Source organism: Balaenoptera ricei, chromosome 17, assembly GCF_028023285.1.
Source record: "Balaenoptera ricei isolate mBalRic1 chromosome 17, mBalRic1.hap2, whole genome shotgun sequence".
Lineage (NCBI taxonomy): Eukaryota > Metazoa > Chordata > Mammalia > Artiodactyla > Balaenopteridae > Balaenoptera > Balaenoptera ricei.
Window position 1 is genome coordinate 29,557,180 of NC_082655.1, and position 17,508 is coordinate 29,574,687.

General features: G+C 42.1%; 1 protein-coding gene across 3 annotated transcripts in view; it reads left to right on the forward strand.

Annotated features, from left to right (window-relative positions):
* Window positions 1-1,699: 1,699 nt before the first annotated feature.
* RSPO2 (R-spondin 2) overlaps window positions 1,700-17,508 on the forward strand; it is a 165,405-nt gene continuing 149,596 nt past the window's right edge. For 2 of the 3 annotated variants that reach the window (XM_059901745.1, XM_059901747.1), the window contains exon 1: window positions 1,700-1,793. In XM_059901745.1, coding sequence (XP_059757728.1) covers window positions 1,700-1,793 — 94 coding nt within the window. Of the gene's footprint in view, window positions 1,798-17,508 lie in introns of all 3 variants that reach the window. The other variant, XM_059901746.1, reaches the window with a different exon arrangement.

Below are 17,508 nucleotides of genomic sequence, written 5' to 3' on the forward strand. Positions count from 1 at the left end.
AGGATTATGAATGAGAAATACTTCGGTAGAAACTGAACTTTTCTCTGAAGAACCAAGGCCCCAATTTCTAGCGTAGTCCAAGAAAGGGATCAAAGGTTTTCGTAAGTTTTTCTGGAGGAGACACAAAGTCAAGAAATACAACCTCTAAGGATAAGCAAAGTATTGGAATACTCTTTTTACTCCCTAAACCGAAGACTCGTTTTAGTTTCAGCCTTGCTAACATCTTCCCGTAAATCAAAGCCAAGAAGTAAAACTTAAGAGTGGCAGAGGTGTGGCATCTTTCGGGGTGCGGCTCAAGTTTAAACGCCACTTTAGAAGCAGCCGTCCCGGCCGGGAGCTCGGAAAGGAAGGTTTAGGAGAAGCCGTCAGTCAGTCAGATCTTCCTGCTGGAAGGTCGGCGCTGAGGTTGGAGCCGACCCCGGAGCAGCGGAGAAGACGCCTTGGGGGTGAAGACAGCTGGGCTGTCGGGCCAGCACAGTCAGGGGGCGCCTCCACCTCAGCTACTCTTCAGTTTAGCCACCCACTCCAGGAAAGCCCGGAGGGGATTCGCCGGGGGTTAGGCTCGCTGGAGGCTGTCAGCGCTCTTTAGGACCTCAGGGAAACCGGAGAAGTTCTGGCTTTAGGACCCAGGAACTCCGAGGCAGCCCTGACTTAGTTGCCTTGGACCACAGCACCACCTACTTATAGAAGCATCCCGAGCCTCGGCCCGACTGCATCTCCATCGGAAAGTGAGCTCGCCATCCCTTCGGCCTCCCGGGAGCGTTCTGTCCCCCACAGCTTGGAAACGGAGAAACCTTAGCTGTGAAGTGGCTGTGGAGAGAGCTCTGGAAACCGCACAATTGCACAGGGACCCAGAGAGTGAGAGCGGGCGTAACCCTTGCCGTAGGATCGCACTCACCGGCGGGGACGCAGCATCCCAGAGGCTGCGGACCCGCCCGCCCCGCCGCGCTCCTGCTAGGCGCGGTCAGTCCAGAGGACCCTCCGGGCACTTCGAACCCAAGGCAGGCGCCGGGATCCCAGAGCTGCTACGCGCTGCCGGCGGGTCTCGGCAAACTTTTCCCCAGCCCACGTGCTAGCGAGGCGTCTGGCTTTCCGAGCCCTGGATGGAGCTCCGCGCCTAGGCACGCCGCACAGCCCGAGACGTAAGTGCTCACGGTAGGCGACCCGCGCCTGGCCACCGCGACCACGGCGCTTGGGTACCCCACTGTGGGACCAAAGGACCGAAGAGTGCGCCTTTAACCCTGCACCCTCGGGAACTGTGGAGCTCTTTTCTTTTCCGGAGCGCCCGCGCCAAGTCCTTTCCCCCGGGTCGGAGCCTATAGGTCTGCAGAGGTTGCTAATTCACTGGTTGTAATCACCTTCCTCTCCAAGTTGCAGGCAGCTGTGCGCTCGGGGTTAAGCTGCTCCGCAGCTCCTGCCAGGCAGTGGGTTCGCTTCCCCCGTCCCTCCCCTTCTTAAATTGGGACGCGTGAAGAGGCAGCTGCCTCCCTGGGCCTCTCTCCACCCGGCTTCTCCTCCTCGTCTCTCAGGTTCAAGGCGGAAAGATGCTGGTTGCGCCGAACTGACCAGTGCAGGCCCCTGGGCTAGTGGCGACTCCCCCTCGGCGTCTTCCTCAACAGTGCGGACGGCGCCGGCTCCTCGGATGAGCCCTCCAGTTCCCCGACTTTGAGAGGCGTCTCTCCCCGGCCCGACCGCCCAGATGCAGTTTCGTCTCTTCTCCTTTGCCCTCATCATCCTGAACTGTATGGATTACAGCCACTGCCAAGGCAATCGATGGAGACGCAGTAAGAGAGGTGGGTTCTGCCCTGCCGGAGGCGCGTGGGGTCGGGGTCGGGGGCGCGGGTGGCGGCGCTCGCTCAGGGGCTCAGGTGGGCAGGACCGTGCCCTGCACCCCCCGCCATTGCGCGCCACCGCTCCCCGCTTTCCGGTCTCCAGAGCTCCGCCGAACGCTCTGTCTTTTCCGTCCTCAGAAGGCGCGGCGAGCCGGAGCGAAACGCGCGGCGAGCCGGGCGTCCTGCGGGAGTTCAGGGCTGAGCGCTGCGGTCCGTACCCCCGTTGACTGCCGAGCTTCTACTTCGGAACTCTTCTCTCTTTCGGTCTCGCTCTTTTTTTTAAAACCTGGCATCCTTTTTTCTTGTTCTTTTTGTCTTTTTTCTCTTTTTAGTCCTCTCAACCATCTCCCCTGAAGCTCATCTTTCTCTACATTCACCATCCACGTGCGCCCCAAGTCCTGACCCCAGATAGCTTTGGACACGGCCTACTACTCTGTGTGTGTGTGTTGGGGTGTGTGTGTTTGTGACTGCGCGCGCGTGTGGGATAGAGAGCTGGGGACAGGTACCAAGTCGATGTGGAGGACCTGCATTTTTAGGAAAAGAGCAACATTGATTTCTTTTTCTGGACGCTAAGACTAGATGGGATGACGACCTGAACTTAGTGCATTGAGCGGCAACTCGTGCGCAGGATTTTTTTGGGGTGGGGGGAACGCTTGCTTGCAGGGTGATGTTTTGGAGACAGGCCCGACTTTGCCCTCTCTGTTTACTCCCCTCAAAAGCAGCTACTTCTGAGAGAGGTGCCGGCACTCAGTGAAACTCACCTGCGGCTTCTTAACCTCCTCCTCCCTCTCCATCACCTGTGTGCACTGTGGGGCGGCGAGTGGACGCCTTCAGAAAGGTTTCAGAAAGCTAGATTTCCTGATGATTTAGTGCGCCCGTATTTCTGTCTCCGAGTCCTGCTGCGGCTGCAGCTAATCCAACTGCATTTTAAGGGAAGGGCCGCTAAACCCAGTGAAGTCCGCTGAAGGATTTAAACACAAACCGCAACACCCCCGCTCCCAGCACGCACAGCCCCACCTTGCAGTACCGCCTCACGGAAGGTGCACAGCAGCCCCTTAGAGTTCATCAGTCTTGGTCGTGCAGTTTGGACTTTTGCGCAGTTGGAATTTGTCTTGAGGTTAACAGATTTTGATTTTTCTGGGATATGAACGTCTCACTCGACTTATGATGCGGTTTATTTACAACTCGTTTCATGGAATCTCCAGTCCTGCCTCCAGATTTTGGAGAGAGCTTTCTGCGCCCTAATTTTTCAAAGCTTTTTAGGACGTCGTTAAGCTGTTCTCACCTACCCGCAGGGCTGAAGGTTGGCCGGCCAGAGGGCAGAGCTCAGGATAACTTGGTGGTGTGCGATTTCCGCCGCCTCTGCTCTCCAATTGACACTATGAAACTGTGGTTTATGAGAAGGATACCCCTTTCTCTCGCCCTCATTTCTCTTACTCTCCTTGTCTTTCATTTCTGACATTTGGAAAATGCTTTTTTTCAGAAGTTTTTCTGAATAAATGTACTAGGGAGGAACTTCTTCCCAGAGGCCATGAAAGTTTGATACTGATATCAGTCTTGCCAAAGTCCCTTTCCATCTCCTTCACCCCCCCCCCCCCCGCCTCCTTTCTCCACTCCGGTATTTTCTTTCCAGGTATCACTTGGTAGAACTGGCAATTTTTGATTACACTGTGGTCTAAGTGGTCAAAGTGTTTGGAGAGGCTTCCCTACACCCCACACCCCCTGCCCCCAAGTAGACACTGCAGCCTATTTGGTTGAAAAGACTAAAGTGCTTTAAAATGTTCAAAATACAAAATATCTAAAATCCTTTGCCAAATTCTTGTTTATTAGATGACTTGCTAATTCAGCGATGTCTTTCTGATCCACATTGCCTGCCCCATTGTGGTTGAACTGGGAAGAATCAAGCATGTTGCTTTAGTAGAACTTAATGCAGAGATGCTCTTTGGTGGAACATGACATTACAGCACTCCTGCGGCCAGAAGCGATACTGCATGCTTTCCTTTGCAGTGCCATCTCCAAAGTTCTGCCTATACCTCCTTAGGTATCTGACGCAAAACCTATTTGTTTCAAAGCTGCTTTAGCAAAATCTCATGGCAGTTACCACCACATCCCCAAGTGCTGACGTTTAGAAACCCAGTTCTAAAGTGTGCAGTAGTAACTTTTGCCAGACAAACCTCTCAATTTAATAAGATTCAAATGCTTTCAAGTACATGTAAACTGGTAAGGTTGTAAAGAAAAAATTCTATCAAAATGTGTGTGTTTTCCTTAACAGATGTCCCTTCCCAAATCTCAAGCTTCTGGCTAAAATAACTGCAACCCTTAAAAGTGACCACACTATCTGTACCAACAAAGGGTGTACTGTGTTTTTAATTAAAAGTGGAACTACTTAAAGTGCTGGCTAGACAGTGTAGGGTGATAGTAGCTTTTCTGCTTTGCAAGGAAGCTTAAGGATTGCATTGTGAGAGTATTGAAATGAATAGAGATCTAACTCAGGTTGTGTGAATTGTCCCTCTTCACAGGCTTAAGCTGGTTTTAATTGATCTCATGTCCACTGATTGATCCTACACCAATTGTTGCGCATACCAAACAATTGGCTTTCCCAAAGGAGATTGATTTAAATTAGTTCCTTGGTGAATGCTTGACTACTAGCCAAATCATGTCAGCAGTGACAGTTGACATGCTAGAGCCTATTGTGGTACCAACATTTCCCCCTTTCCCTTTGTTTTGGATAGTGGCAGTTAAGTATTACTTTCTAGGAAGAAAAGTGATTAGTACATTAAAAAAAGGTGTTGTGGCTTAGAAGATCAGTTATTTTCTTGGCTTTGTGCTGTGATGTCGGCAGCAGTGATACCAGGATTGGTTAGGCTAATGCCCGGGATCTGATTCTTTTTCTTTTTTTCATATTCCATCTGCAAATAATCAAACCTTCACTGTGGAGCATTCTCAGAACTCCTTTGGCATTATGTTTAGTCTGCTCTATGATCTCAGATGCTCTATAATATCATTTTCTTAATGAAATAAAATTCTTGGCAGAGATCAGATAATTTAGTCAGTTAAAATCAATTGCATCCAGTCTGGAATAGAGAGCAAATATATCATTTAACTTTATGCTTTATTTCAAAATATGGCCAGAGGATTAGAGACCAGAATGTCAGATAAAACTGTGTATGGGAGAGACCATCATAAACAACACTAGCCATCTACTAGTCCTTTTGTCTGCTTATTTAGAAAACAAAATCATACAATAAAAGTGCATTTGATAATCACTACTGGGGCCTGGCAGAAGTACATCTGAAAGTAAGGCACAAACACAGTAGTGAGAATGAATATCTTGTAGAGGGGGAGACACATGCCAACGTTTTGAAAAGCTGATTGACAACTCATGTTGTGTCTATGTGGTAACAATCAGAACTCATTGGCCCCCTCACCCTCCAGCCCCCTTCAAAATCATAGTCATTATTAGCTACTGTTAACCCTGTGGCCTGTATCTGTCTTGGGACCTCTTATGATTTATTTGTGTGGTAAACTGGGTTATTCGATTTGTTTTATTTTTTGGAATGGTTGTAAGCCACATTTCAGGCCGAATTACTGAAAGGTAGATAGACAAATCATAACTTTATTATGGTCTTCTGGGATTTCTTGAGCTTAGTATGTAGTGATTTCATTTTATATCTCGTTCATTCTATTGATATGCCCAGTCACAAATTCACCAGGGATTTATGAAAACTTCTTGATGAAATTCTTTAAAAGCAGCAAGGCTCCCAGACATGGAATTGTGTTTCTGGTGGTCTGAGGGTAGGGGGCGTGGTATGACAAGTGTTTCCCGCCATAGCCTTTTCCCTCCTGAAGCCTCAGCTTCTCTCTCCATAACCGCTCATTTTCCTATGATTAGATTTGGCTTCTTCCATGAAACTGAAGTGTTTATCACAAATAGTGTGGTATGTTACTGGCAACTTTGGTTGTTTAAACAAAACAAAACAAAACACTACATTTTCTTTTAAACCTTATAGGGCTGAATTAATTAGTGTTTTAAAAATCAAATGAGGAGATGTGGAGATATTTACAGGTTTTACAAGTACTTTTAATGATAGCTTATTTCTCACAGTATTCTTTCAAAATACAAAATGGCACATGGAACATATTAACCTACGCTTAAAAGCTTCGGAATACATTTGTAGGCCTGCTTTTTTAAGTTTAGAGTGTTTCAGAGAAGCTCATGTGATGTTTTAACTTTGCAGCATAAATATGTTCTTTCTTTTCTTTTGTTCTTTTGTTAATGGGCTTTTCTTCCAGCATAATTCTGAGTTTTTCTGGCCAGTACCTTACCAGTGCACAGAGGTTAGAAAGTTGCCATTTCCCGAACCAACATCTTATTCCTCTCTTGAAATTTGGAAGTGATTCAGAATAGGTGACATTTCCTCAGGCCTCCACTTCTTCTGGCTTTCGTTATCTGTTTATAAATCTAGCTTGGGTCGAATCCAATGTTTACAGAAATCACAAGTTGGAGATGACACTTCTAATTTCTTTTTTTTAAAAATAGATTTATTTTATTTATTTATTTGTTTATTGGCTGCGTTGGGTCTTCCGTTGCTGTGCGTCGGCTTTCTCTAGTTGCTGCGAGCGGGGGCTACTCTTGGTTGTGGTGCGCGGCTTCTCATAGCTGTGGTTTCTTTTGTTGTGGAGCACGGGCTCTAGGCGTGCGGGCTTCAGTAGTTGTGGCACACGGGCTTAGTTGCTCCGTGGCATGTGGGATCTTCCCGGACCAGGGATCAAACCCGTGTCCCCTGAATTGGCAGGCGGATTCTTAACCACTGCTCCACCAGGGAAGCCCCGACGCTTCTAATTTCTTAATGCAAAACTACCTCTTGATTTATTCAGAGACTAACTGGACAGTTTATAGATTATCCAGGCTTTTTACTTCTTTTCTTCCAACTGACTGCCTTTTGAACCAATTTTTTTTTTTTTTTCTGGAAATAAGCACTCTTACCCCTCCCAAGTTCAGGAAATAGATGACAGACAAATCATTTGACAGAGTACTTGAGAACCACCCTGCTAAAAGGAGGTGGTAAGCTCTGGGATAAAAGTAAAGTTTAAAATTTTCTTTTTTCAAAATGTCGTGATGGTCATTATTTTTTTCCCCATTATCTGCCACAATCAAGGATTGACCATTAGATACAGTGTTGCATGTCATATTTATACATTTTCACAATTTTAGCTGGAATAAATATGGAAGGCACTAATTAATACAGTACATAAGTAGTATATAATTATATATGATAGGGAAGGCATATCTACTTACATGCATACAGGTACGTGTATATGTAGGTATGTGGGGTGGGGCATGGTGTAACTGTGGAGAATTGGGTTTTTGTAACTAAAAATGATTTTTACTCGTCTTTCCCATTTTTCATCTTTTTCTCAGGACAACAGAGCAGGACAGGGATAGGTGAGGGGGCTGAGGACTAGGAGAGGGAATGGGTAAGGATACAGTGTTTTTATTCTTTCCAAGACCCACCCCCCATGTATCCTTCTCTCCTCTAGGACCTTTCTGTATCCAGTCACCCTCTTTTCAAGCCTGCTGCTATCCCCCCATCCTAAAATTCCTAATTTCCTTCTTTCTCACCTTACTTTCCAATCTTTTTCTTGACTTCAACCCTTCTCTTGTCTTGCCTAATAATCCGCTTTCATTCACTCACTTGTCAGTCTGTCACAATCTGGCTTCTACCTCCACCATTTTATCGAAAGGGTTTTCTTAATGGTCATCCATACTCACTACTCACCTCAGTGCCAACCCTGCCAACATTACAGCCCTCCCATCACTGAGATTATCACTGCTTTCCAAAGAAAGTCTCTTCCTTTGGCTAGTGACACTGCACTCTAGTTTCACCTCCCATATTCTGCACATTTTTCTTCTTTGGTCCCCTCATTCTGAGTAGGTGTAGGCTCCTATTTCTTTACCTTTATTCTTTCCCTTGGGGTATTTTATCCATCCCTTTATCCTCAACTGCCTTTTCCATGTAAAGTCCTTCAACTCTATCCCTCATTTTTTTTGAACTCCGGATTATGTTACTCTCTGATTTCCCAACTACTGCCATATGGATAAATATTTCATGCACCCTCATATATGGATAGGTATTCCATTCCATGCACATTCAGTCTTGACAACTCAATTCCTCTTCTATGCGTGGAATTACTCTTCCTCTCCAAAATGTGTTCCTCTACCTGTGTTTCTTTTTTTCTGTTCAAGGGTTTCTGTGTGTCAAGCCTGGAAGCCTAGCTGTAGTCTTTGACTTTCCTATTGTTTCTTTTGTTGGTTTGTTCAGTCTTAGTGGGTATCAGAAATGTTGTTTACATCTACCCCATACTCTCCATTCCCAGAGGTATTTCCTAGCTCAGGTCCTCACTGACTCATTTCCCATCATCCACTTCTTCCTCACTCCATCCTTTACAATGCTGCCACATTTAATTTTTCTCAATGTGATCCACAAATCTGATCATGTTACTTCTTTGCTAATAAACCTCAAACCTCCCAGGTCTCCATATTGACTGCAGAATAAATTCCAGCTTCTTTCACTTTACATTCAAGGGTACTCTACCATCTGATCACAGCCTGTTTCCAACCTTCCACCACCACGAAAGCACTGTATGCTTAAGCTACACCATATGAGTTCATTTCCAAGCATACCGTTATGTTTTCATGTTTTTGTGTTGTCGAGCATGTGGTGGTGCCCAGCTAAATAAAAGGTCACCGTTTCTGTGAAGCCTTCCTGGAATTTTCCCTAGAAGCTTTCTTAGCTTTTCATGCTACTCCTAAAGGACTCTCATTTCCCCCTTTATTTTGGCTACTTTGCCGCATGTGTCATCTTTACTATATTTTAAGCTCCTCTAGGGCAGAACTTTGGCATATTCATCTTAATACTCCCCAAACCAGGCCAACTAGAGTGCTTCCTCCACAAGCTGTGGCTGAACAGGAAGTCAGTGATGATGAGATTTTGTTGTTTGCCCTTAAAATAATGCTAATGACTTAATGAGAAATGTTTTTCTTTTCAATTCGAAGTTCTTTGAGCATAGTTGAAGTTTGAATGAATAATTAGGATAATAGGTATAATTTGATTATTTACTATTCTTTTTTAGAGTTTAAAGATGAGCAACACTGACGTATAAAAGCATCCCAGCCTAGCCTTATTCTGAAGTCTCTGATAATCTTCAGAATTTCAGAGTACACTAGTGCTTGCGTGTGTATTCGTATCCCTGTTTATTATTTGAATGATAGAGTATCCCAAATGGTGGGTGAGTTTGGACAGGGGAGGGGAAACTCTGTGGGAGTCACCCATATATAAAAAATACTTCTAAACAAAGGGCCAATAAAGGATTTTCATCCCCAAACACTTTGTCTGTATGAATAATTATTTAGAGAAAAAAGAAAGTAGCATTTATCTTCTTAAAAGGCAGTCATATTAATAACAAAAATAAATTAGTGCAGGCAAACATTCAATCTTATATTTATGACTTTAGAATAATAAATATAGCAGTGTAGACATACCTATGAGAGACACAGGGGTGTGTGTGTGTGTGTGTATGTGTGTATTTTAGAACAAGTTCTTCTGTAGGTGTGAGTAGACTACATAGTTTTTTGTACAGTGCCTTCCAGGAGAGCACTGACATTTTGCTACCCTTTGAAGGAGGTGAGACTGGTTTGACTAATAAAGAAGGTGAGCTGCTTACTGAAATGAGTAATTTAAAAAACTAATTTTTAAGTGGAAGAAACCTAGAACTAGAATGCAACCCTCCCGAATTCACTGGCTTTTCCTGTCCACAGTACACTTTGAACATCAGTGTTCGTTTTAAAAGAAGAAATTACCTTTGAGCCCATTCAAAAGTTCTTAGGACCCAGAGTTTTACTGAGCCTCAGAACTTCCTACAACTCATAATTACGCCACTAAAGTAACTGGTATTAAGGAACTGAGGGCTGAGTGGGTGGAGTAACTGAGGTGTAGGACCATAAGTGTGATCTGGTAAAAACTTGCATACTTGTGTTGCTAAATTTTTTATCACTATTCTTGCATATGAATTATAGGAACTTCTTTTATTTCCGGTACTCCCATAGCCAGAACAAATATCTGTGTGTCTGTGGGTGTGTGCTTGTGCATTTGTGTATCAATATGTGTGTTTGTAGGTGTGTGTATATGAATTTTGTACATACACTTATGTATCATAACACCATCATATGATCAGCATAGCCCATCAAGGTTAGAGAAAAGCTAGTAAATATTATTATTTTTACTCATAAAATGTAGAGAAACTAATTGTAGGTAGCTCTCCACCTTATCTTGTCATTTGGGGAAAACCTTTACAATTTACTTAAAACCATTTGATTTTCATCACCTGCTGAAGGATATTAAGAGCACTTATAAAACAGCTGGTTCTGCACATGTCTTTTGAGCAAGGCTTCTTAACTTGGGGTCCAGAGATGGGGCCAGGGTTTTTGTGAGTCTCCTGAAATTAGATGCAAAACGTTTTCTGTTTCTTTTTAGCGTGTAAAGAGAGGATCTAGAGCTTTCACTGAAGTCTTAAAGTGGCCATGGTTCATCTTTCCTTCCACAGGTTAAGAAGCATTGGTTAAAGCAATAGGAGGTAGACCTTGTTAAAGAGCATGATGCCAATTGGCTGCTTCAAATTGACATAAACTTTTAGGAAACAAGTGTCTATTTTCCATGTGTGGGTTTCCAGCCATTTGCCATGTGTTTAATTCACAATATGAGGACACATTGGAAACACTGTCTCAAGACTTATTTCAGTAAATAATTACTTGGCTAATAATACCTTTCTCAAAGGCAATAGTTGTTAAATTCTATTTCCCTAAAAAGTTTATAAAAGTACAAAATAAACACAGAATAAGGGGTTCTGTTAAAACTTCTCATATAGTCTAATTTTTGTCTCATTAATAAAACAGTAATATAAAGTTTTAGAAATCAGTGTTGCAATTTTCCAGCTGATGATGTGCAGTGCTGGCATTAATAGGATTTGTATGTATCACACTGCCAGTTCACAGACTGGTCAGAACCAGGCTTAGCACTCTTCAATTCTGGCCAAGTAGGCTTCTACAAGATCCTTGCTGTTGGGTCAGCACACTTAGAACTTTTCTACCGTGATGGCCTTCCTCTCTCACCTATCACTGGATTCAGCAATCCAACCAGCCACTTAGCAGTTAAAACACACAGAGCGATAGAGGGCGCACTTTGCATTCTTTTCCTCGTGCTTTGTTCTCTGAAATTTTGTAGGTTTTGTGCTTGCCTTGCTCTGCCCTGCCGGATAGGTTCAGGTGGGAAACCTGTTCTACTCTTTCCAGTAAGATTGAGGCTGTGAACAACTTGACCTCTCCATGGAGAGAGAGGGAAAAGGAACAAGTAAAGAGAGCTTTCAGCTTTACTGAGAATTTCTGGTTTTGCTCCTTAGTCTCCTTTTGACAAGACCTTCTCGCCAAAAGGCAAACTTAACCAAACTCACAGTTTTAATATCTGTGAGGCAGATATTAAAGCTAGGGATTGTGTTAACCGGGAGGTGGATTCCAGCTTCTATAGCTTTTCTTTTTTTCTAAAGAATGTTTTCCATAAAGTGCATGCCTAAAAATTTAAGCAATTGGTAAAATTTGGAGTTGACCAAACGACTCCAAGTTAATACTTCCCAATTGTTTGCCAAATTCTTTAATCTTTATGCAGAGACTCATTTCATTCAATGGATCTCTCACATTGCAACCCTTTGAGAATGATAAAAATTGTCTGATCTTATCTTGAAAATCTCAAGTTTAATTTTTTTTAGGTTCTCTTTCCCCTTCATGTAATAATGTCTGACATAGGATTTAAAAATTCTCTGGCCCTTCATTGTTGATCACCTTACATTCTGTGTTCTAATGCCTCTTTCTTGGCTTTTGGGAATTCCCTGGCAGTCCAGTGGTTAGGACTTGGCGCTTTCACTGTGTGGGCTGGGGTTCAATCCCTGGTCGGGATGGGGAAACTAAGATCCTGTGAGCTGAGCAGCGCTTCCAAAAAAAAAAAGGCTGGCTTTTAATGTTGAAGAGATTTGTGCTATATCTTCATATCTTCATTAACCTTCCTATGTATCTATGTATTGATAGTAGACCAGGTTTCAAGTTGAGTCATAGCTGGGTTAATATTCCCATGATCAAGTGACGTGTCCTGTGCCCATCACACCCTTCCCCTCTGCCATCCTCCCCCCCTCGCCCATAGCCCTTTAGAGTGACTGTGGTATTCGTTATTCTCAAGTGTTCCACTGCTATAACTGGTCTTTGAGGACTCTGCACTGAATGATCCCAGTGGCATGGGAAGAATTGTACCTGGGGTTCCCAGGTTACCATCCTTAAATAAAAATTAAAGCAGTCCTAGTCTTTGACTTGTCCTCTGGGTAGTTCTTGTAGGTGGAAGAATATTTTTTTAAAATTCTAATTTTTGACACTTGCTTCTTGATGATGTTTTAGAGGATCACTTCTTTGGAAGTGTGTATGTATGTGTGTTTAAGGGTCAGGTTTATAGGAAATTTTGAGGGACTCCTGGGTATTAGTTCTGAGCTCTAAGTCAATATGAAGACATGGCAGAGAATAGCTGTAGGTGGAGTGAATAGAAAGAGCAAACATTAAACTTTTCTGTTGACACAGGGATCTGGGTATCTGTCTAATGCTTAGAGAGAAATCAGGGCTGTCCTATCCAAAGCGTTCCTTCTACTGGTGAAATATACCTTGTGGTTACTATCCTTCCATCAACTTAGTATTATAGAGAAACTTTGTTAGGGATAGGAGGCTAATTTGAAAAACCAAATGTTGTTTGATAGTGGACAGCAGTGGTTCCCAGAAGTGTGATTAGTGGGTTGAGGTTAGTTGGTTGTGGAGCTCGGAAAGCCGTTCACACCACTCCTGGTGGTCAATAAGTCATGTACTGGCTGATGTGATTCGTGACTGAATCTGTCAATTATGAAAGATTTCTTTGTCCCTCTCCCTTTGAATAATACTATCCTGAAAATCTAGAGCTTGGCAATTGTCTCTTGAAAATTGATTGTCCAAAGTTATGAATTTTGTGCACTTTAATTGTTCTCTCATGTAGAAGTAAAAATAATTAGTTCTTTGCAGCTGCTGTGGGTGATCTCAACATGATTTTGACTTGAAAGCGACTCAAAATGAATAATAACTGTTCTAAAGGATTTGGCAAGCTTCAAGTAGTCATCTTTTTTGTTGAGTTCTGGGAGAGAGTTTTGAAGAAATGGGAGAGTCTGGACCTAGAGAGAGGAGGAAAGAGCAGGATCACTCCTTTCCAAGACTTGAGGCCTGTCACAAGGAAAAAGGGTGTATGTAATTCGTTCTTCCCTTGGGATTAAGGCAAAATGAGGGAGGCTCATAGGGAGGAAGATTATGGGTTACATTTAAGAAACTATCCACTCATGTAAAAGACCCTTTCTTGATGCCCCGGGTCATTGGAACTTGCCCTTTTCCAGCAGCAGAGGGTACCTCTTAAGAGTGTTGTAAAGCCAGTGGCTGTATTGAGTGTAGAGAAACCTTGAAGGGCCACTCACCCCATAAGAGCCATGATGAGCACATCTACAATGTATCTGGCATCTAATATTTAAATAGAAATTCTTGTTGACAATTATTCAACTCAAATTATAAGACCCAAATAATGTCCTTCCTAAATAGAGAACACTAAACAAAATTACTTCTTTAGATTCTGCATCACATGCCTCTGTCATCATTCTAAACTTCAGTAATAAATAGTATTATACATATTGAAGTCTAATCTGAATTCCTAAAAAAAGAAAAGATGTATTTCTCAAGTCTTACATGACCATGATGTCAATTTCGAGAATGTTTCATTATAAGAAGGTCAGATTTCAGTGCAACTATAACCAGCATGGGTTATGCCATACAAATACTTTGCTGTCTTTAATGGGGTTACTAGACTGGAAGATAAAGAAGCATTGGACAAAAATTCATTAATAATAATACTTTGCACTTATGAAAGCATAATAGGGTTAAAAATTCTTTTGGAACAGGTAGAGAAATGAACATATATCATCTTCTGTTACTTACTTGGATTACATTTGACAGAGTGGTGAGTAATGGATTGATGTGCACTTTGCAGGAAACCTGGCATAGTAAAGGACTCTCTCTTCAGCCTAGTTTGGAACAATATTTTCTTAATGATTAGGTTGAAAACAGATGGGCATGCCATCCACACTTTTGCATAATATGAAGTAGAAGAGGACATTTAAAAGGTCGGTTGATGTTACAAAAAGATCTCGATGGCTGGGAATGGCAGGATGATTTTGTGAATGAAATCTTTTTTTTTAAACATCTGTATTGGAGTATAATTGCTTTACAGTGGTGTGTTAGTTTCTGCTGTATAACAAAGTGAATCAGCTATACATATACATATATCCCCATATCCCCCCCTCTTGCGTCTCCCTCCCACCCTCCCAATCCCACCCCTCTAGGTGGTCACAAAGCACCGAGCTGATCTCCCTGTGCTATGCAGCTGCTTACCACTAGCTAGAAAAAAATGCAGTTTAGATCTTAAGATCAAGGAACCAACTATGGACGAATAGGATGTTGGAGACAAGGGGTTACCACTGATTTTTGAGGTGACAATGTGATATAGTTGCAAAAAGAAGTCAGCTACATTAAGAGAAATATTTACCTAGATTAAAGAATGAGGCAGATGAAGGTCCTCAGCCCACACCAGTGGTTTGTTCTAGATGTCATTACTTTCAGAAGTGCATTTGCAGCACACATTATACTGTATTGATTTCCTAGGACTGTTGTAACAAAGTACCACAAACTGGATGGCTTAAAAGAATAGAAATTAATTTTCTCACAGTTCTGGAGGCTAGAAGTCCAAAATTAAGGTGTCAGCAGGTCTATACTCCCTCTGAGACTATAGGGGAGGATCCTTTCTTGCCACTTCCAGCTTCTGGGGACCCCAGATGTTCCTTACTTTGTGGCAGCTCTGTCTTCACCTTCACACGGCTGTCATCCCTCTGTGATGGTCTCTCATCTCTTCTTATAAGAATACCGCTTATGTTGGATTAAGTCCCACACCAGTGACCCCATGTTAACTTAATTTCAGCTACAAAGACACTATTTCAAAATAAACTCACATTCACAGGTACTGAGGATTAGACTTCAGCATATATTTTGGGGGGCACAATTCAACCCATAAGTCCTAACCTGTGGCAGACCTGTAGGTTCTTTAAATCCTCATTTTCACAACTCTGTGTAATAAGTATTATTATTATTAATGATACCATAAAAATAATAGTATTAAAAGAAAAAGTAATGGCAATAGAAGTATAATAACTAGTAGAGCACTGTACATAGCCGCTCAGATTGTGTACTGCACATAAAGCATGATATTAATGACACCCCCTGGACTTGTGCACACAGTGGCCCTGGGGTGGGGATGCTTTAGACATGGTTTATAAGTGTATAGGTTTTGGAATCGGACTCTCAAATTCCTTCCTGCCCCTGAAGTTCCACGAAATTGCACGAATCCAAAGAATCACCTGAGTGTGTTGATTACATTTTTAAATAAATCCATGAATCAAATTGACTTCTTCAGCTAAAGCTGAAAATTCTGTTTAACTGGCTTCCTTCTGAAGTTTACAGAACTCCAAGAGCTGTTAGCATCCTTTATGAAGTAATGTTCGTGAAGTAATTACTCAAATATCAACATGGTCTACTGTACAGTTTCTTCTGGTGTTAGAGGTATCTTAAATTAGTTCCCTCCGATATTGAGTAGTATCTAATATTGGCACTGCCAGGGAGCTGGATCTGTCCATACTTGTGTGCTATATATAAAGGGCTGGTAAGAACATACTTTTAAATGTTCTCACATTTTAAATGTGATAAATTTCAAACATACACAGAAGCAGAGAGGGTAGCATAATGACTGCCTATCACCCAGATTGAACAAATATTGAGATTTCGTCACACTAGTTTCATCTATTCTTTATAATCTTCTTAAGTTTTTATTGTTTTGTGTTATAAAGCAAATCTCAGATGTTACGTCATTTTACCTTATCTATTTCTGAATGCATTTCTTACAAATACGGACATTTTCTTACCAAACCACAATGCCATTAACATACCTAACAAAATTGCTTATTCCTTGGTAACACCTCATAATCAGTATGTCATCAAACTTCATCAGTTGCCTCAACAATATCTTTATACAGCTGATACGTATGAATCAGCATTGATGTAACACCCACTCATTGTACTTGGTTGGTATGTCCCTCAAGTTCCTTTGATTCTAGAGCAGTACTTCCTTCCCGCCCAGTTTTCCATGCCACTGACTTATTGAAAAGATCAGGTCAGTTTTCTACTGAATATCTGACATTCTGGATTTTTCCTTTTGCTCCCTTGTGGGGGTCATTTGACTTCCTCTATCCTCCATGTTTTTGTAAACCGGAAGCTCTCCTTGAAGGTTTGATTACATTCAGGTTCAACTCTTTTGGCTAGAACGCTTCACAGGTGTTGCTGTGCCCTTCATGTTACAACACATCAGGAAGCACACAACATCCCATTTTCTTAGTGATGATAAGGTTAACCAGTGGGTTCATGTGGTAACAGCCTGATTCCTCCATTTTGAGGTTCCCATTAACCTTTCATGTAATGGTTTCTTCCACTGATGATCTTTGAATCATCAGTTTCTTTAGGGGTTATAAAATAGTTTTTTTCTATTTTTATTCCTTCCACAATTATTAGCTGAAATTCTTCAATAAAAAAAGAACTGTTCCTTTTCAACCATAGATATTTTGTTAACTATGAAACAGTTCTTAGAGAGCAGGCAATACACTTAATTCTTCCTCTTTAATTGCAGAGTAATTTTCAGAGTAATGAGTTGATTCATGTTTGGCTGGCCAGTGGGTCAACTTTGATTTGTGTCAAGCCATGGCCTGTCAGATGGAGGAGGTGAAGTCTTCCAGCAGTTTCTGCTTACTGAAACATTAGTGGCAGAATGACATTTAAAAACTCTCTTTTTTTGGCTTATGCTAACAGGAATGAAATGCAAACCTTCTGAAAACCTGAATTCTATTAGACATCTTCTGATAATGTTTTCTGTTAACAGCTTTCAGAGAAGCTACTGAGTGAACATACAGTAGCTTCAGCCTAGTGTAATCTGACACTCATTGGGTAGAAAAACAGTACTTTGTGCTACTTAAACACTCTCTGGAAGGCTTAGGGAGGGGAGGAAGGAAAATATTTGAGGAGATCAACTGGATGTTGTAGAATAAAAGTAGCGTCACCTGAGAAGGATTAAAGTTTCCTCAGAGCTTGACCTGAATGGCAGCCTGCCGCTTAGAATGTGTACCCCACACCCGTCAATGGCTCGGTTTTAGCTGTGTGGTCTTTAACTTGAAGGCATATGGAAGAAAGGGTCTAGAGGTTATGTCTTCAGTGCGAAAGTGGCAGTAAAGTTGTTAAAAAAAAAAAAAAAAAAATTCCTCCTACTTATTCTGCAGCTAGTTCTTGCTAATTACAGAAATCTTTCCTTTATCCATTTAAAACCCTAGCTCATTGCTACTAATTAAGTTACCATTGATATTTGTTTCACCTGTTGAAAGATATCTATAACATCTACATTTAATAATTTTATTATTTAATGAAGTT